General features: G+C 41.0%; 1 protein-coding gene across 11 annotated transcripts in view; it reads left to right on the top strand.

The window, feature by feature from the left end:
- Positions 1-20,676, top strand: part of LOC130141979 (CUGBP Elav-like family member 4) — a 348,538-nt gene that overhangs the window by 17,415 nt on the left and 310,447 nt on the right. For 3 of the 11 annotated variants that reach the window (XM_056323352.1, XM_056323355.1, XM_056323360.1), the window contains exons 2-3: positions 6,331-6,338; positions 13,803-13,824. The exons of the other annotated variants lie outside the window; for them this stretch is intronic. In XM_056323352.1, the coding sequence (XP_056179327.1) occupies positions 6,331-6,338; positions 13,803-13,824 (30 nt within the window). The remainder of the gene's footprint in view (positions 1-6,330; positions 6,339-13,802; positions 13,825-20,676) is intronic. 11 annotated transcript variants of the gene reach the window in all.

The raw sequence follows: 20,676 nt of genomic DNA on the forward strand, positions 1-20,676 counted from the left end.
GAAAAAGTAAAAAATTTCAAAAGAGTGGCTTATTATCTCAGGCAGCCAAAATTTGCCTTGCCTGCCAGCTGCCTAGGAGTCTCCATTTTTCTTTATTTATTCTTCCAGTTATTTTTTTCCTTAGTTTCATTCACTTTATAAGCTTTCCTGTAATTTGCTGTTTCACTTTCAGATACACACTCATTTTCAGCTCTCTAATTACAGTATTTTGAACTTTAACATTAAAACCAGGGTACCTGTCTAGCATCTTTCCTGTGTAGGTTACTAAGCTCTTTGCAGACAGTAATTAACCAAACCTGACAACAATGCTGGAAGCTTAGGTTAGTGGAGGCACAAAGTGCCTGAATGGTCACATATTTAATAAGTAGTAGCACTAGAAAGAGAGCCTGGGAGTCCTGACTCCTCATTCTGTGATTTCATCATCTGAAGTCATCTCACACAAAGCATAGGAAAATATGGATCAGGCTATCCCTCTCCACATCCCTCCTCTTCTTATTGTAATTATCCAACCATATTTAATCTACTTTATCAATGCCAGATACCTCACCAATCTTTTTGAGTTAATGCTCTGTGATACTCTGATTACTCTGTCTTCTGGTCCGATCCTTTCCCTTGAGATATACACCCCGTCTGCTCTAGTGTGGTAGAAAACAGAAGTGAGTTATTAATGATTATTAAAGTATTACCTTCAGCTACCCCAACCACTGGGTCCAGCCAAGTAATTCCATACTTTTAATTTCTCCTATTTGAAGTTATTCATCAGCAGGGATATCTTTGCCTGGGATGTGGCTCATTGACCATTGCAGGACTCCTTGCTTGTGGTCAGGTTGACAAGCACATTAAGCAGATTTCCCCTCCAACACATGACCAAAGTTTACAACATTCCTAAGTCACTGCTAAAAACACTCCTTTCTCAGACATCCTGACAAGCTTAAATTTATCTGGAATTCAGGTAGGGACAATACCTTCTGACAGGGAACACGTGCATATATATCCCCCCCCATCCCACATACTTGTAATGTCTCCTAATGTTTGCTGTCTAGATTAAACTCTTGTGCTCCCCATTTGTGTGCTTGGGATGGACTAGGGGCCAGATGGAGGGATGGGGAGATGGTACTGCAGTGATGGGAAGACCATAAGCCAGTGGGCTCAGGTTACTTGTACACCTTGTTCACAGACACTTCAAATTATTTGTCCACAGTTGACAAGGGAACTGTAGCAGAGGTCATGACTGTTTCCCTGCTACTGCTTCGCAAGGTGTCTCCTTACAGGTGAGACCAACCTTCTCCAGTCCCATGCAGATATATCAATACAGCTGGGGGCAACCAACCTTGCACACACTGGATCCACTTGTCTCACTTTCTGCACTGTTTCTAGTAGTCATCATCCCTTCCCATGCTGCCATCTCCCTGACTAATTAATGAGTCATCTTCTCTTGCGGCCTCGTAATGAATTCAAACTATCAGTGGGGCACTGATTTATTTATTTTGTTGTTGTTAAAGGCCTATTCTTCTAAACAATGAAAGGATAAAATCAACTCAGACAAGGTTATTTCACATTTCTAATTTCCAATACCTTTTTTTTTTGCTAAAGCCACACAATGCTTGCGTGCTTCCCTCTCCCACCTGCTAAGAAAAAAACCAGCACATTTTCAAATCAAGATAAAGCCATCAAAGAACTAACTAAACACGATTAGAAAGGACGTCTCCTTAGCGGGGAAAAAAAATATCATGATTTAGAGCTGGATCCTTTCCAAATATCCCTGTGCAATCAACCAAAGGAACACAATTTAGAAAACAGAATTGTAAAAGTAACTTTGAAGAATCAGTTGCCATGGAAACAGATCTGTAAATACTTAACTGCAAACATTAAGTGACAGTGATATTCCAGAGCCCAGGATGCCTTAAAAGAATGGCAAATTTCACCCAGCTCTTTAAATAATGAAGTCAGCTGCGTTTTGATTTTTCTTCTTTTTTCCTCTTTCCTTTCTTTTTTTCACACTATGTGATGCAATCACATCCTCGTTCTCAGGCATGTGTGATAATAGAAATGCCAGAACTGTTTTATAAGAGTCCTAATCTTTTATAACATGGAGGCAGAGAGGGAGTAGGGAGCACCAAATAGAGTCAGAGCAACCTGTGGAGACTGAAAATATGGCCCATAGTCATTCTGTTTCCCTGTAACTGTTGGGTCAGAACAAAGCACTATTGCTTGTGGCTTTTCATTGCAAGAATAAAACCACCCAAACAATGCAAATGACCCACAATTTCTTGTCATCTTCCAGGGAAAAATCTGATGCAAGGAAATAAAAGGGCTATGGGCAATTTTAATTTAAACAAGTGGGTGCATTCATGTTGCACCCTAGCCTTAAATCTTTGCTCAGAGTTAACTTGCTTTTGAGTTCCCCAAATACATTTCAAGACCTAACTCCTGTTGCCTTAAGTGGAGTAAGAGTGCTCTGCTCCCTTGGGGAGTCAGGGCCCCTCTCTTTTCTTATCATGGAGCATCCATGCCCAATGGGCTTATCTGGTTCAGTCAAGGGGTGACTTCATCTGAAAGCCTCAAATGTTTGCGGATCTTTGTGGGGCAAAAAACCCCCAAAAACTCTCTACCCCTATTAAGATCAGAAAAGTCACCAGCACTGGTGTTTCCTCCTGAGGAAACAGTGAGAGGTGACTGCTGATAGACCTTTCCCTGGCTGTAAGCACTGATTAAGGAAGACTTTTGTAAGCATGCTTTTCCAAAATTTTGAATGTGTTGAATTTTTAGATGTAATTCAAAAGATGTGCATGGTCTCCTCAGCCTAAAGGCAGGTGAGATGGGTCAGCAGTACTGTAGTGTGAAAGATAACTTAAGGGATAGCCTGTTCATGAAAACATAGTGGACTGTGGTTAAATTTCTAGTGCTATCAGATGCCTGTTAAAAGCCTTGCTCATCTGTTTGAAGTTTTAGCAATATAGGTTTTACTGCAGTTTTAAACCTAACATGAACAGAAACTGACTGCAGGTTAATTTAACTTGTAGAAATCTTTCAGGCAAGGTGATTCCTTTTTGGCTTCTGACAGATGATGCTCAGAGCCTAGGAGCATCCCTACACTGCTAAAATAGCATATGGCTTTTCCAGAGTAAAGGGCTAGGACAGAAGAGAGGATTTTTCTCACTATAATTCTGCTGTTGGCAAGCACTTGGATTTGAACCTGAGATCCTTACTGCTGAGCAACAGCCTGTGAATATCTGCAAACATGAGTTTAGCTGTCGCTTTAGGAGGACATTTATTAACTCACTTGTTTTCATCATTCTGGTTGAGTTTGAGAGACTCTTCCCTGTTGCTTGTTCTGTTATCCTACTGAAAGCTGAGCACTATTATCCTTTAAGCTGATTTTTTCTGCCCATCTTAGGAAAAGAAGGGATGGGCAGAGGAAGGCAGACTGTAGATTCCAAAGATGCAAGAAAAACAAGAGGGGGGCAGAGAAATGCAGTTTGAAAGGAGCCCTGATGCCTAGCATGATCGCCATTTGCTCACACATTTTATTTGCTGGAAATCTGTACAGCTGTAAGAGACTCATTTCTCCTCTGTCTAGTCTTGGAGATTATTTAAATGAACAGCAAAACACAGAGGAAAAACCTAGGTATAGATAAGTTAGCAATCAATTTATATATATATATGTATATATATTTATAGTTTTTTAAGAGGTATCTTTATCTCAGATGGATGAAAAGTTCCCACCTGGATCTCTCCTCCACTCAGCCTGTCTATCTCTGCCTCTCACATACATGGCATCTGTCTGCGAACCACTGACAGTAAACTGTGATCTTTCTGGAATGAAAATGAGGATAAGCACTCCTCCTCTGGATACATGCTTCAAGGAGGTGTGTGTGGCAGGCAGAGCCCAGAATAAGGCAGGGAGAGGAGAGGTGGCTTTCATTTGAAAAATACATGGTGTTTTCATCCTTGAGATGGTGTGGGGGAAAGGAAGGGGGCATGGCTCATCACTTTATCACTGCCTGGGCGCTCGCCTTGTCATTCAGCACTTTCATGAATGTAAAGAGATTGACCTTAATAATGTCACACAAGTACTGCATTGCCACTGACTTCAGACAGGTGATAGCAAGGAATTATAATGAGTTTCTGCAAAAGCCTTCATCACAGAAATTACAGGCTTTTTTCCTCTGAGCCTGCATGCCTTCCAACATCAGGATTTTGGTTCAGAAGATAGGGTTGGTGTGGTGTATGAGGCACGGACTTTGCAAGGATTGTGAAGCAAAGATCTTTATTGTTAGTTAGTTACAGCTTTTATAAGTTCATACTCTGTACACGCGCTGCTAAAAGCTTTATTATTGGTCAAGCTCTACTGTCCACGCGCCCAGTTCACTATAGGCTACTCTCTGCTGTTCACACTGTTTCCTTATCTTCTGGAGGTGAGATCACATTCCTCTTTTTTGTCTCTGTTTCATCCAGGTTTCTTCTCATACTCCCTCAAAATTATTTACCTCTTTGCTGCAGGATCTTACCTGCACATCGTCAAAGCAAGGCCACAGCTGCACATTATCAATGTCAAACAACCCACTGTTTCCATCCCCTACAGGTTGGGAGTTTGTCTAGGGAGAGAGACATACATTTTACATCATACTTGGACCCTTTTGCCCCTTTCTTTCTCTACTGTGTCCCTGGGGTTTTTTGTTTGGTTGGTTTAGATATTTTTTTTCTCATATGCAGTCAAAAAAATTATTTTCCTACTGAAAGCAATATGCTGCTTGCAAGTCATTCTGTACTTCGACAGGGAGTGGAAGAAAGTTTGGCCCTTGTGACTGTAAAAATTTAATTGGGTAGGAGGACGGGGACAATGACACACACAACACAACATGGGACACACATCTTCCTTTGTCACCATAGTTATCCAGACTGGGCTGTGAAGGTCTCCTTCTCCACCGAGGACCATGCCACATGGCTCTTTGGCCATCCTGATGGGTGTGTCCTGGTGACAGTACTCTCAAACATCATGCCTGCCTTCTTCAGGGCAGCTGTTTTGGTCTCAGTAGGGTGGACAACTGTTCCTGCAGCATAGCTTGGCTGCTCAGCACCCAGAGTGCCCATGGCTGGGACCCCAGGAAAGCAGGTTCAAGTTGACTGTCACTGTTTACTGTAAGTAGCATTAGTTTAGTCAGTTTGTGGTCATTTGTGTTCCAATTATTGCAGTAAAGATGGTAAAATTCTCCCAAATACAGTCCTTTAGACTGGTGCTCATGGCCAGTACATGTCTCATGGCCATTTCTTGCTTCTCCATTAAAGTTTCCATTGTTTTTTTTTTAACAGATATTTTGAGAGGTAGTGAAGCTAAGCATTCCTATCCTTGGGATATCCTTGCATAGGTATCCTTGAGTTGAGGGCAGGAGAGTGCCTTGCTTTGTCACTCTCCATGCTGAACAGGATACTGGATGTGGCACTGTCTCAATGTCTTCTTCTCTATGCATGTGTTCAGCTGATTTCAGTGGTGGTCTGCAGAGAGCAGTGGATATATGCCACACAAAATCAAGAATTACCTTCATTGAGATGTGAAAGGAGAACTGTTAGGCAGTCACTTTGTGCAGCTCTGCAAAGGCCACTTGTGTTCTTGCTGAGCATCTTCCAAAAACACTGCAGGAAATGGGAAGATTTGACTGCCCTGTTTTTTATTGCAATTTGGGAACATGAGCTAGTTTCTCCATGTGACTCAAAAGTATAACTCTAAGTGCACGTTAACCTCATCAACTTTAGCTATTTAAAACAATTGCTGAAGAGTTTTGATTGAGACAAGACATCAGCTGAGCTTTTGTCCAGTTCAGGCAGCTCCTACCTGATTCACTCTGCCTCAGTGTAATCATCCATACAACAAGGTCTTGCTTGAACTGTTCAATTCCTAAATGGATTTTTTTTAAAAGACATTATGTGTGTTATCTGTGTAGTTAGCAGCTGTCATATGTCAGGATCAACTAAGCGATGATAATGCATGGCAGAATTATTTAAATTATACATGGGGTTATTCTTAAGTGGTTAAAAAAAGGATGTCTGTCACTCAAGCCCATGTTATCCCAGAGGTGTACACCTGCTGCTGGGTCTCAGGTGCGTTCAGGACAGGCATTTGATCTCCTCCTGCTTTCATTCCTCTTCATGGAAATGGGTTAGTCCTTGTGAGGGCTGTTGTGAGACCAAAGTCCAGTTACAAAGTGCTCTGAGAAATAGGGGACTGAAGAGGAGTATTAATGAAGAGTGACCTTTTTCATTAAAGTGGCATGCTTACATTTGCCATAGTGTACTTTATCTTTCAATTGCCACTGACTTGGTTACTGGCAGGTGAATCTGTCACTGCTGACAGGTCTGCTGTGTCAATGCAGTTAAAGGGACACTGCCAACATGTGTTACCCCCTCAGGAATAAAATGTAACTTACAAATAGTTTCAGGTGCTGTGTTTGCCCTTGAGTAAAGTAGTAAGTAGACCAGTTAGTTGTTACTGGCTTCTTTATGATGATATGTTATTAGTAATTAAATGCAATAATAATAATGAATGCTGCCCTCAGGCTTGAGCAAACTCAGAAACTCGATCAATTCAGGCTGCTTTGTTTAGAATTCCTATGTAAGTCTTTGTCTTCAGAAAAAAACCACCCTGATGTTTCACATATTTAATTTTATTCCTAAATTATTTTGAGTTACTGTTCACCAGTAAGGTATGCAGGAGTAATGCAGGAAAGGCAACTGATGAGTATTTTTACTAAGTGAGGAGCTTCAGAGCTGTAGATGTACGTCATGCACAATTACATGTTCTGAATGCTTTAGTTCAAGAGAGGGGAATGAGCTACATTTCATGTCTGTGAGGTTCTTGAATCTAGCAAAAGAGCAATAATTGTGACTGGATTACACCAGCTGCCTAGCTAAACACCTGTCGTCTTTATAGCAGAAACTTTCTGTATGCCTCCTTTCAATTCATTGTCTATTTCTTTTTCATTTGCTATTTCAAATATTAGAAGGATGTGATTAAAATAACTGCCATGCTGACTTTGAGCTGTGCATTGTCCTCTTCTATGTTCTCCATGCTGGCTCAGCCAGGATTTTAACACCACACAGCCACATCAGTGGTGGTGGTAAATATGATAAGAAGGAACAAAAATAATTAAACATATAACTTGGTGAACTCAACCTCATTCCTCTAGTCCCTCAGAGCAAGTGAGGGTAAAAAAGACTATCTGAAGAGATTTTAAGGGAATTGGAAAGAAGTGAAAGGGCTGGGTGGGTTGGAAAACATTTTTAGGATGTGTACAAACACAGGTTTGCAAAAGATAGTTAGAGGTATATTGTGTGGTGCCACATGAATTTTCAAGAGAGACAGATGCATATGATCAGCTTCCCCTCAAAAGAACTCTAATTGTTACCACCCACCACTGGGAGAAAGGCTTATCCCTGCTATGCTTTGAACAAGACAACAAGCTTTTGATGGAAAGAAAACCCATTACTTTACATCTTGCTGTAATGTATTTTAAACACCTTTATTTACCAGCAGTGGCAATAACTTCCTGTTGTTATCAAGGCATCACCAGCTAAAGGAATGTCTCAACTGACGGTGCACGAAGTCAAGAAGTTCTGCTCTCTCTGTCTATCTTTGTATAATTGACTCTGTGAATTATGAGGGTGAAATGGGAAGATCACCATCTTCCAAGGTAGCAAGCACTATCTGAGCAGAAGATAAGGACCAACACTGTACAGCTCAGTACAGCAAATTCTGTTGTCTCTTTTAATACCCACAATATTTCATCTGCAGAGACATCAACCAAAACCCAAAAAAATTAACACTAATGTAGCTAAGTCTACTGTTCTTTGCCAGGCTTTATCTCATCCTTGGCTAGGCTGAAATCTGATCAGTAGTGTAAATCCAACCTCTCTGTCTTGAGACAGATTGCTGACAAATTTGAGAACTAGCATCAGTTTTCTTTAGCTCTAAGTAACCTCTCAGATGTATTTCACTTGCATTATAAGTATAAAAAGCAGTGGCCAGTTAATGAACCTGGAGGGCAGGGTGCTTGGAGATATATGTTTTATTTATTTTTCCGCTGCTAAAGATAATGGGTTCTTCATGTAAAAGCGCCAAAAAACAGCCGAAGAAGACAAAGCCTACTGGACATACAGCAAAAAGTTCTCTGAGAAGAGCCAGTGGCATAAGAAAGACCCTCTGAATTATCAATTCCCTTATTTTTGAATCCCATTGCTTTTTTTTCTCCTGATTTTCCCTTATCTTTCCTTTCCTGTTGATATCTCTTTAATTGATTCCTGATTACACCAGTAACAAACTGTTATTTGCCAAACAATAGAACCAAGCTTCTCTCTTCGACTTAGGAAAACACATGTAGCTTGTGATAATTTCAGGAGGGTCAAACTGAAAAAGGTATAAAGAATATAAAATGATCTGATGGTAACTGATAAAGAAGTAATCTGTACAGACTCTTTGTCGTGGTTTAACCCCAGCCGGTAATTAAGTACCACACAGCCGCTTACTCACTCCCCCCCTCACCCAGAGAGGTGGGGAGGAGAGTTGGAAAGGAATGCAATACTCCAGGGTTGAGATACAACTGAGATAAAATAAAAGCAAAAGAACAATAATAATAATAACAATAACAGCTATAGTGAAAAGGAGGGAGAAGGGGAGAGGAATGAAATCCAAAGGGAAAGGAGAAAAGAAAACACACAATACAACTGCTCACCACTCACTGACGCTGACATATGCTCAGCCAGGCCCCGAGCAAGGATGGCCAGCCAGGCCCCAAGCAACAATCGGCAGCCCTGGCCACCCCATCTCCCAGTTTATATACCAAGCATGACATCCCAAGGTATGGAATATCCCTTTGGCTAGTTTGGGTCACCTGTCCTGGCTGTGTCCCCTCCCAATTTCCTGTGCCCCTCCAGCCCTCTCCCTGGCAGGGCCTGAGAAACCAAAAAGTCCCCAACCACACTGTTCCCACACTAAACCCAAAACACAGCACTGCACTAGCCACCAAGAAGGAAATTAACTCTAATCCAGCCCAAACCAGGACACTCTTCAAGCAACTACCTTGTTTACACTCCCTGGACTTTATACTACTAGGAAATCCTGTATCCTGCAAGAATTACAATGCAGTATAACCTGCACCTGAGTTCAATGTGTGCTTCTCGGAGTCATTATCAACTCCAGCTCTGTTTGCAATGCTTAGCATATAAATTATTTAAATAAAACTACATAAATCATTCACTTTTTCCCCCCTTATCTTTAACAGACACTGCAGAAAGTTCAGCACTAGTGGTGTCGTGCTTTGCCAATCAGATAGGAGTGCTGAAGCTATCTCATAATATTGGCAGTGCCCAGATGACCATGAGACTTAGGAGGCATCTACCAAAAGCTGAATGATAATAACACTGGAACAGCTCATCACCAGTGATGGGCTGCTTTCTGCTTACCAGGGTAAATGAGGAGGTCTTTACAAAGGAATTACAGGAGAGATGTTTGTTATGGAGTTGGTACAAGCTAATCTTGTTAAATGCTTTCTGTTTTGCCTTTGGATGCACCCAGGGATTGTTGTTCTTGCTATGGAGAGAGAGAGAGAGAGAGAGAGAGAATGTCTGTCTGTCTCTCTCTCTCTCAAAAGCTAATCTGTGACCAAGCCTAGTGCAGTGTCAAGGGACCCTCCCCTTATGAGACATCCTGACCTGGGTCCCTTCTTCCCTGATGAAGCATTTACAAGGATGAACAGGAATGTGGTCTTGGTCTTAATTCTCTTAATTTCACATTTCAAATATGATTTAAGTAAGCAGACTCTGCCAGGTCTCCTGATTTTGCTCTTATTATTTGTAAACCTGTGAGGACATGGTTGAGTGAGATTTCTGACTATGCCCAGATATTGATAGCTGTGGGGTTTGTGGGGGCCATATTTCAGCTGTATGAAAACAAATAATTTCTTTTGTTCATCACAGTCCCCATGGACCATCCATGTGATGGTTCAATACTGGTTTAAACAATACAAGACAAAATCCAAGACATTGATAACTACCTGTTTAGTCTTGAGTTAGTGTAGCTATCAAGGACTGATGTCAATCCAGGATGCAGGAGAGCAAGATAGAAAAACATATATTTAATATATTAACCCATTTGAATAACATATGGATGGCCATGGCATGATCCTTGTTGAAGGGAGAGGGGACTACAGATCATATGGCAGGAGGACATGATGTTAAAAGACACCTGCTGAGACATGTTGTGAAGTATCAGAGCAGCATCCCCTTCACTGCATGTCTTGAAGCATTGTATAGACCAGGTGGCAGTAATACAGGGGAAGGGGTATGGCCTGTTTTGACACTTCAGTGAATTTGAACATGCTAGAAAGGCAGGCCCAAGGTTCAAATGATTTGAGTGTGATGGAGGGAGTGTTACCAAAATCTCGGAATGAAGAACTTATCGACACCAATGTGATGTAGATAAGCAGACACTTCTTTATTAACGGCCGGGTGCATGAGTGAGTCCTCTCATGATCAACGCAAACCAAGTTTCAAAATCATACACCATATATAGAACTTGTTCATGCATATTCATTGAGTATTCATGCATAATCATAGTATTTCCCGAAAATCATTAGCATACTCTTCTCCCACATCCGATTCTGCGCAGTAAAGGTTAGAAAAGTCTAGAAATGGGTCTGGGGTACGATTTGGGTAGGTGGTATATGAGTCGGTGGTCGCAATCTCCCCCTACCGGAATTACCTTTTACTAAAGTTCACGGTTTCTTGGCAGGTAACCACAAGCTGTTCCAGTCAACTCTCCCCAGTTCCCATTAATCCTATATTCTGACATTTCAATACACTTCCTACATACAGAAGACTAGTCAAATAAAAAGAAAACCTCTCCCCAGTCTACCCGTAAATACTGTATCCAATAATCTTCAATCATCTTGAATCTTAAGTCTATTATCTAAGTTCTAATCATTCCTACTAGGTGGTTCTTGTCGCGACGGAGGGAAGACACAGTCACTCAATATGAGTGATCAGCAGACTTCGTTTATTGTCTCTTACAGTCACCTTTTATGCCTTCTTATAATCAGCTCATACATATTACAAAAGTTAAGCTCATTATTGGTTAGTTGCCTAAATACCAAGCCCGCCCCTTGTTTCTCTTCTGTAGTTATCTGTTCCCACCTGCAACATTCTTTTCCCACCGAAATCTTCCTGTTATTGTGTAACAAGGACAGCCAAAGACAGTGTATTTTGCTTTACTTCAGATAAGCTGAGAGCGATGTGCATTTTTGTCCAGCCAGCTGGACTATGTCTATGTGACCCTTTTCAGCTAGCCAGTTATCCACAATTCCCCCGTTTTTATTTTGGGCGACATAGGCTCGGTTGACCATTTTCAATAACAGCGTTTTAACACAGGAAAATACACAGCCAACTTATAAAATCTCAGTTCAGAAGTATAATTCCTGAAATACTTGAAAAATAAAGTTAGCTTGAAGCTTTAATTTAGATGCTCTTTCTGTTCCAGTGATATAAAAAGTTTAAAAAATTCAAAGGTAATTTTAAAGTTCTGAACATGGACTAATGCAAGCTCAAAACCCAAAAAGAAACCAAACTGATGTTTGACTAGGAATATTTGCAAATATTTTAGTGGAAAATCCCTGACCATTAACAATTTTCTGTCCAAATAACAACTGCCCTTATGCAACCAACCAGTCCATACATTTTCTGAAGAATACCTCATTGATATCAAAGAATTAACAAAGGGAAAAAATTAGTTCTAAGCTATATACATTCATAAGTGGATTTTTCAATAGTTACATACAGATTTACACACTAAGCCATAATGGCTTGTAGGTGATACACACAAGAAGAGTACGTTGCTTATCTGTCTGAATGTCTATGCTAAATTTGACAACTATGCCACAAGCCAAGCCTACATGGGTGCTGTGTGTTATGCACGTTCCTTAACAAACAGAAGTATAATAGACAAATTCCCAAGATCTAGTCCCCAACCTAATTATATTATTTTGTAGCCAATTAAGGAAAATAACACAAATGTGCATATCTACATGTGCACACACCTTTTAGTTCAGAACCAATCTGTGATAAAAGGCCTTAGCCTTATGGCATCATGGAATCTTAATGAGTACAGTAATTAAAAATGCAGTCTTACTGTAAGTGCAATTTATGCTGACATTCCCTCAAATGCTACACGTGAGAATTTCTCGCTCAACTGCCTCAAGTTAAAATAGTAGTATTTGTTAATATGTATTAAAAAATCATTAATTCTCTACAATAGCAGTTGACTTCCATAACACTATGTAAGCAAAAGAGGCTTAAGATGGGTTTTCTGAATGCTAACAATTTATTTTAGACTGTCTAAACTCAGGTCTTGAAAGATTTCACTCTGCCAGACGTAGAAACACTGTTGCACTCCAGTTGTGATATCCCTTTTCCCAAGTTGTCACATGCACATCTCGCTCAAGCAACATTATTGTTAAAGTTTCTCTCTGCTACATAAAAGCATATTGCACTTGTAGATATAAAAGACAGCACTCTTACTTAGATTATTACCTTATTACCTCATAACTCTTAGTATACCTTGTATCTCTGATTTCATCACTTCAAAAATTCACCAGAAGCAGATAAAACCACAGCCTCAGACTAAACTACACCTTAACTGCTGATTCAAAAAAAGGCATTCTCTTCAGATATGCCTAATGCTTACAAATAATTTTGGCTGGTTTTGATCAAAAAACTATTATTACAATAATGATCAAAAATAATAATCCCGTTTGCAAAATGCCTTTAAGCCAGCCTCCTAGTCTCAACCAATTTCCACATTCAGAATACAGCATAAATACAGAATACAGAATAAATTATCTCCATCAAGGCAAAAAGGCTTCTCTTTAAGCACAGAGATGTTTGCTAGTTCAAGGCAGAAACCCATTTCTTGTAGGGGACATCTGAAGCACTTCTTTTTTTTTTTTTTTTTTTTTTTTTTTTTTTTTTTTTTTTTGGTGGGTTTGTAATGAATTCCGTATTTTTCCTTGAGGAGCTTAAGCTGTTCCTCTTGTTTCAGGAGTGTTTCCAACTCTGAGTTGTCCAATAGGTCCGTATTTCCCAAACATATCATACATTTCCTCCGCTGTGATTTTATACGGCAGGTTCCGAATATAAATGTATGGACATTTTTAATATTTGTCTTGTCTTGGTGGACCCCAAGAGTGTGACAGGAGAAAGATTTTCCAATCATCAAATCTGATTAATACCATGGATCCCACATGGGATCACAGGAACTACACCTGTGGCTGTGAGGTTTTATTGATCCTTATCACTAGAAGTATTCAAAAGAGATTTGGCAACGTGGGAAGAGTTAGGTAGGCTGATCCAGCATTTGAACTGACAGATGGACCGGATGAACTCTGTTAGGGTCTCCTCTAGGCTGTGCTACACTTCGGTCCATTGCAATGGTCCTTTCCTCTCCATGGATGTTCTTTCTGCTCTTCTTTGAAATACGATCATGGTTACTTACTCTATATTATCCCTGTTGGTCTGCCACAGTGAAAGAAGTATACTTGTTTACCATTAGTTAACCCAGAAAGAGTTTATCCCTTTAGTCTCCCTCCTATTGTTTAGGACAGGACTTAAAAAAATTTTATTCTCTATATAAACTGTGAAGATTCCTGACATTATGGTACTAGAATGCGTAACAGTCATAAAACCATTATAACTCAGGAGAATTTTTTTATTCTCATTCATGATTCAGAGTCCAATTTGACCACAAATTTACTTTGAAGTGCCTCACTCAACCACAATGCCGTAACAGAGGTGTGCTGAGGACTATTGAGGCACAAAGGAATTTTCAGTAAGAGACAAAGTATTTAATTTCGGTTTCTGGTTAGATATATGACAGACCAAATTTTCAAATGGGTAGCCAGAGGATGGAAAACCAGAGTTACATTCATAGCAGTGTTCCCAGTGTGGCCACAAGCAAAGTCTGTGTCTTAGCTTTCCTGTCTATTGCAAACTATGAGTACCACTACAGCTGTGAATCAGCCCCATTTCAGGAAGAAGGGTTGCACGTTATTTTTCCACAAATGGCATAAGTGCTTGGGTTGATGGAGGAGTTAGAACTTCATGTGCATCACACCTCATTTTCCTTTGATCTGTTGCATATTCATCTCAGCAGAACCCCCTCACACACACACACACACACATTTACTATCACCTTTGCACACATCGGACAAGATGATCATCATTGTTTAAACTTCATACCTTTCATTTTATCTTTTCCTTCCTTTTGCCTTAAACCAACACATTCAATTAATAACAGATATCACCCTCTAACATCAACTTGCCATTTTCCCTAACTACCCCCCCACCATCCTCCATGTAAGTAGAACCATGATATAATTTTTCCTGTCTAATTACAGTCGCCATGGTGCCACTGTTGAAAGACAGAGCAAGTACTGCTGTGAAAAAAGATTTGAGTTACAAGAAGTGATGAAGCAAGCCCTTTTTCAATTTTCCACAGAAAAGAAGTGTTGGAGCTTGCTGCCATGAAAGATTAGACTGGGCTGCTGGCACCTCAGGCTTCAAGGATGGGATAGAGCTGTGTCTTTAAAGAGAGCGAGCTGCAACTTTGACCGAGTGAACTAAGAGATAAGAAGGAAGAAAGAGAGAAAACAGGATATGAAGCAAGGCTAGAACTGGATGCGGGGTACCACGTCAGCAGCTGGCTGAGAACATGAAACCCACACATCTTAGCCAATCAATAGTTGTTGCTGGGTAGGTTAGCTGTAAGGATAACCAGTCAGAGAAGCTGGAAGAAAGGGTATATAAACCGGGAGATTCAAATAAACGAGGCCCTTGCCTTTGCTTTTGGCTGCTTGATAGTTTGCTTGTGTTGTGTTATTTCCTGACCCCCGTAACTCAAATTGCAACAAATGGTGCCCTGTGTGAAGCAAACTGATTCGGACAGACGGTGGGAATGAGCAGTGACGGCGGTGCTCAACATAGCTGAGACAGGCAGGGAGAGCCTGCAATCCGGATCACGTAACAGACACCGGGAAGGTGAGCCATTGGGGACTAATCGATATGGGTGCGCAGATTTCAGCAGAGGAAAACTCTATATTAACAATGCTTATGTATATACTTGAAAGAAGAGGCATAAAGTAGGACGAGGCGGCAATAAGAACTCTGCTGGTGTGGTGTAAAAAGAATGATTGGCCAGCTACGGTGAAAAATGTCTTCAGCGTTTAGACATGGCAAAGCTCTGGAATGTTGCTTTTTGAGGCTGCCTCGAGGGGGGACGAAGTTGCTACAGCATCGTTAACGACATGGAGATTGGTTTTAGATTCACTAAAACAATTAAAAGCGGACAGGGAGACAAAGGCATCAGTTGAAGCAGACACATCCCCGGTTGCAGGGACGATGCACACAAAGGTACTTTTGGTGCCACCAGATTCTCTGTCATCACCTGTTATGCAACCGCTGGATACACGCAGTCGGAGCTGAGCAGCGCTGGCCGGGTCAGGGGGGGCAGAGATGGTTCCCTTCCGGGTGGCAGGGAGAGCCGGCCATTGGCCTGTTGCCCAGCTGTGATCCCGAGCCACCTTTGATAGATTTATTGGAAGAGACCTTGGGTCATGTTCAAACAAAACCTAAGTCCTCAGGAACGAGACAGGGGTTGGAGGATTTGTTTGCATTACAACCAGTCCAAGTTACAGCATCAGTACCAGATCCAGCCAAATTCTGGAGAAGGATGTGGGAGCAGGCGCTCGCGGATGGGGATATCGATGCTGCAACCGCCATGGGGGGCAGGATGTTAGCCTGCCTGGTGCTTCAAGGGGATGGTGATGATCCCCCCAAGTGGGAGCCTGTTGCGACGGAGGGAAGACACAGTCACTCAATATGAGTGATCAGCAGACTTCGTTTATTGTCTCTTACAGTCACCTTTTATGCCTTCTTATAATCAGCTCATACATATTACAAAAGTTAAGCTCATTATTGGTTAGTTGCCTAAATACCAAGCCCGCCCCTTGTTTCTCTTCTGTAGTTATCTGTTCCCACCTGCAACATTCTTTTCCCACCAAAATCTTCCTGTTACTGTGTAACAAGGACAGCCAAAGACAGTGTATTTTGCTTTACTTCAGATAAGCTGAGAGCGATGTGCGTTTTTGTCCAGCCAGCTGGACTATGTCTATGTGACCCTTTTCAGCTAGCCAGTTATCCACAATTCCCCCGTTTTTATTTTGGGCGACATAGGCTCGGTTGACCATTTTCAATAACAGCGTTTTAACACAGGAAAATACACAGCCAACTTATAAAATCTCAGTTCAGAAGTATAATTCCTGAAATACTTGAAAAATAAAGTTAGCTTGAAGCTTTAATTTAGATGCTCTTTCTGTTCCAGTGATATAAAAAGTTTAAAAAATTCAAAGGTAATTTTAAAGTTCTGAACATGGACTAATGCAAGCTCAAAACCCAAAAAGAAACCAAACTGATGTTTGACTAGGAATATATGCAAATATTTTAGTGGAAAATCCCTGACCATTAACAATTTTCTGTCCAAATAACAACTGCCCTTATGCAACCAACCAGTCCATACATTTTCTGAAGAATACCTCATTGATATCAAAGAATTAACAAAGGGGAAAAATTAGTTCTAAGCTATATACATTCATAAGTGGATTTTTCAATAGTTACATACAGATTTACACACTAAGCCATAATGGCTTGTAGGTGATACACACAAGAAGAGTACGTTGCTTATCTGTCTGAATGTCTATGCTAAATTTGACAACTATGCCACAAGCCAAGCCTACATGGGTGCTGTGTGTTATGCACGTTCCTTAACAAACAGAAGTATAATAGACAAATTCCCAAGATCTAGTCCCCAACCTAATTATATTATTTTGTAGCCAATTAAGGAAAATAACACAAATGTGCATATCTACATGTGCACACACCTTTTAGTTCAGAACCAATCCGTGATAAAAGGCCTTAGCCTTATGGCATCATGGAATCTTAACGAGTACAGTAATTAAAAATGCAGTCTTACTGTAAGTGCAATTTATGCTGACATTCCCTCAAATGCTACACGTGAGAATTTCTCACTCAACTGCCTCAAGTTAAAATAGTAGTATTTGTTAATATGTATTAAAAAATCATTAATTCTCTACAATAGCAGTTGACTTCCATAACACTATGTAAGCAAAAGAGGCTTAAGATGGGTTTTCTGAATGCTAACAATTTATTTTAGACTGTCTAAACTCAGGTCTTGAAAGATTTCACTCTGCCAGACGTAGAAACACTGTTGCACTCCAGTTGTGATATCCCTTTTCCCAAGTTGTCACATGCACATCTCGCTCAAGCAACATTATTGTTAAAGTTTCTCTCTGCTACATAAAAGCATATTGCACTTGTAGATATAAAAGACAGCACCCTTACTTAGATTATTACCTTATTACCTCATAACTCTTAGTATACCTTGTATCTCTGATTTCATCACTTCAAAAATTCACCAGAAGCAGATAAAACCACAGCCTCAGACTAAACTACGCCTTAACTGCTGATTCAAATAAAGGCATTCTCTTCAGATATGCCTAATGCTTACAAATAATTTTGGCTGGTTTTGATCAAAAAACTATTATTACAATAACGATCAAAAATAATAATCCCGTTTGCAAAATGCCTTTAAGCCAGCCTCCTAGTCCCAACCAATTTCCACATTCAGAATACAGCATAAATACAGAATACAGAATAAATTATCTCCATCAAGGCAAAAAGGCTTCTCTTTAAGCACAGAGATGTTTGCTAGTTCAAGGCAGAAACCCATTTCTTGTACGGGACATCTGAAGCACTTTTTTTGGTGGGTTTGTAATGAATTCCGTATTTTTCCTTGAGGAGCTTAAGCTGTTCCTCTTGTTTCAGGAGTGTTTCCAACTCTGAGTTGTCCAATAGGTCCGTATTTCCCAAACATATCATACATTTCCTCTGCTGTGATTTTATACGGCAGGTTCCGAATATAAAGGATCCCATTGACCTCTGGGGGCAGCCAGATGTTAGCTCGCTTGGCCGCTTGCATCGCCATGGCGCCGATCGGAGGGCGGGGGGGTGCCGCCTTGGAGAGAAACCGTGGCCGGGAAGGGGCCTGCCGGGCCGCGCGCCGCCGCTCGCTGCTGCCGCGGGGGTCCCAGATGCTATCCCATACGCTAATAACCCGGGTAATTCCTTGTTACAATCTATGTCCTGAACGCTCCGCTTTTCTAAAAAGCATATGAGCGAATCGTACGTCGCTTGTCTCTCCATACCTTCGTCAGCGCTGTTGCAGCCTTTGCGAGACTTCGGCGACGCGTGGCCGGCGGGACCCTCTGTAGGTGCTCCCGGGCGCGGGGACTGTGCCCTTCCGCCTCCTGCGCTGCTTTCAGGACCGGTACCCGAATCTCCGTCGAACCGTGGCTCGCAGGTTCAGCCCTCTCTAGGGTCCCTGTTCGGGCGCCATTTGTCGCGACGGAGGGAAGACACAGTCACTCAATATGAGTGATCAGCAGACTTCGTTTATTGTGCCCTACAGTCACCTTTTATGCCTTCTTATAATTAGCTCATACATATTACAAAAGTTAAGCTCATTATTGGTTAGTTGCCTAAATACCAAGCCCGCCCCTTGTTTCTCTTCTGTAGTTATCTGTTCCCGCCTGCAACATTCTTTTCCCACCGAAATCTTCCTGTTATTGTGTAACAAGGACAGCCAAAGACAGTGTTTTTTGCTTTACTTCAGATAAGCTGAGAGCGATGTGCATTTTTGTCCAGCCAGCTGGACTATGTCTATGTGACCCTTTTCAGCTAGCCAGTTATCCACAGGTTCTGACCTATTCTTTTGGCCTTGCTACAGGGCTGTACAGAAGATTTCATAGCAGCTTTTGCTGTGCAACTACAAGTTTCATTAAAATATATTTCTTATTCCAAATGTTTTTATAAAATCAAATAAAGTCAATTAATTCTAACTTATTAGTAGATCTGTAACAGGAGCAGACTGCCACCTTTCTGATGGCACAATGAGTATCATGATATTTGGTGGTTTTCCATTTACCCACAGACTTTGTAAAGTATTCACACATATAACAGCCTGTTTTTCTTTAATTTAAGTAGTAAAAGATTACATTTTGATTACAGAATTGTAGAGAACATCTGGCAAACCTACACCCTTAAAGCACAGAAGAGCAGAAAGAGAACAAAATTACCCAAAGTAATCCTTAAAAAACCAAAGCAGAACAAAAAACATTTTATTTTAATCTATCCTCATGATTCAGGACAAACAGGGAGAACAGATGCTCCTATCTATTTTTTCAGCAGTTTGGGGTTGCTGAAATACAAGCAAGTGAGAGATATGTCATATTCATTAAAGATGGATGTGGCATGCTGCTTTCTTTTTAGGCCACCAAGAGATGACATTCTGTGTGGTGATAACGAAGAGAATAAGATGTTTCTATTGTTTTCGTGCTTGTCTGTATTGAACTAGGTAGATGTAACCACCCTGGAGACACTGTATTTACCTCTCTTGCCTTATTTACTTTGTTTCTTTTATTTCACTTCAGGGGACTAGGCTGGAATTGACATTTCTTTCTATTCAGCAGCCACCTCCTCTCTCAGTGCCAGGTCTCTGGGCACTGAGTTAAGCCAGACTGTGAAATGGACCTGCTGTAAAGAGTATTGAGGAATTGCATAGATAACACAACATGGCTTGGTTCACCGAAGTGAACAGAGCAATGAAAAGGGTCTTTCCCCCTCTGAGAAGTCATTGTATCAACAAGGGGAATGATTGTGGGGATGACAGTTGTGAGACACTTGTTGCTAAAGACACTTTTCCACAGATGTTGCTGAAAGGATTATGCCTAAGCCTTTTCCTCCCTACCCTCACTCCTGAGGTAGTCTGATTTAATGGTGGTGAGTGCAATCACAGAGCTGAAGATCCCTGGTGCAAAACACATTAGAACAGCAAAATTCCCCAAAACCCTCGTCAACCAGCCAAGCCCAAAATGGCCAACTATGTGGGAGAGCTTTTCCAACTTGGCCAAATGGGGTAGACACCCTCCCCAGGACTACTCCAGTGGTCCTTAAATGCTTTGTTACCTCATCCTGTGTAGCCAGGAGGCCTTACGTGAGAAAGATGGGATGGGGCTACCAATAAGCCACAATTCTCTCAAATAGTTCAGTGGTTTTATGTGGTAGTTCAGAAATGGACCCTTTTTATTCTGTTTCCATAACTTTATTAATGCAGATGATTTGAAGAATCAGTCAGCAATATGCAGGCGAGCAGAGGTTATCTTTATTCAGCAGCGCTGGGTGCATGGGGGATTGCTCCACCAAAGTCATGCACACCGAGGGGACTTTTCAGTCCCCCCTTTATACAAGTTACTCATACCTATTCATTAGTTTTCCAAGAAATTGTTTACATATTCATTACAATTATGAGAATTCATTTACATATCTCGTGCCTGCGCAATGTCCTTGAGGAGTTGTCTCTATAAAGTCTCTATTCCTTAGCGGCCATGTTTAAAGTCTCCATCTTTGCCATGTTGCATGTACAACAGGAATCTAAGATAAAGTGTCCCTTCTAAAGATAACCAACCCAAGGACTTAGCAGTCTGTGCATCCGTCATGTGGCAA

This window comes from Falco biarmicus, chromosome W, assembly GCF_023638135.1.
Source record: "Falco biarmicus isolate bFalBia1 chromosome W, bFalBia1.pri, whole genome shotgun sequence".
NCBI classification, from domain to species: domain Eukaryota; kingdom Metazoa; phylum Chordata; class Aves; order Falconiformes; family Falconidae; genus Falco; species Falco biarmicus.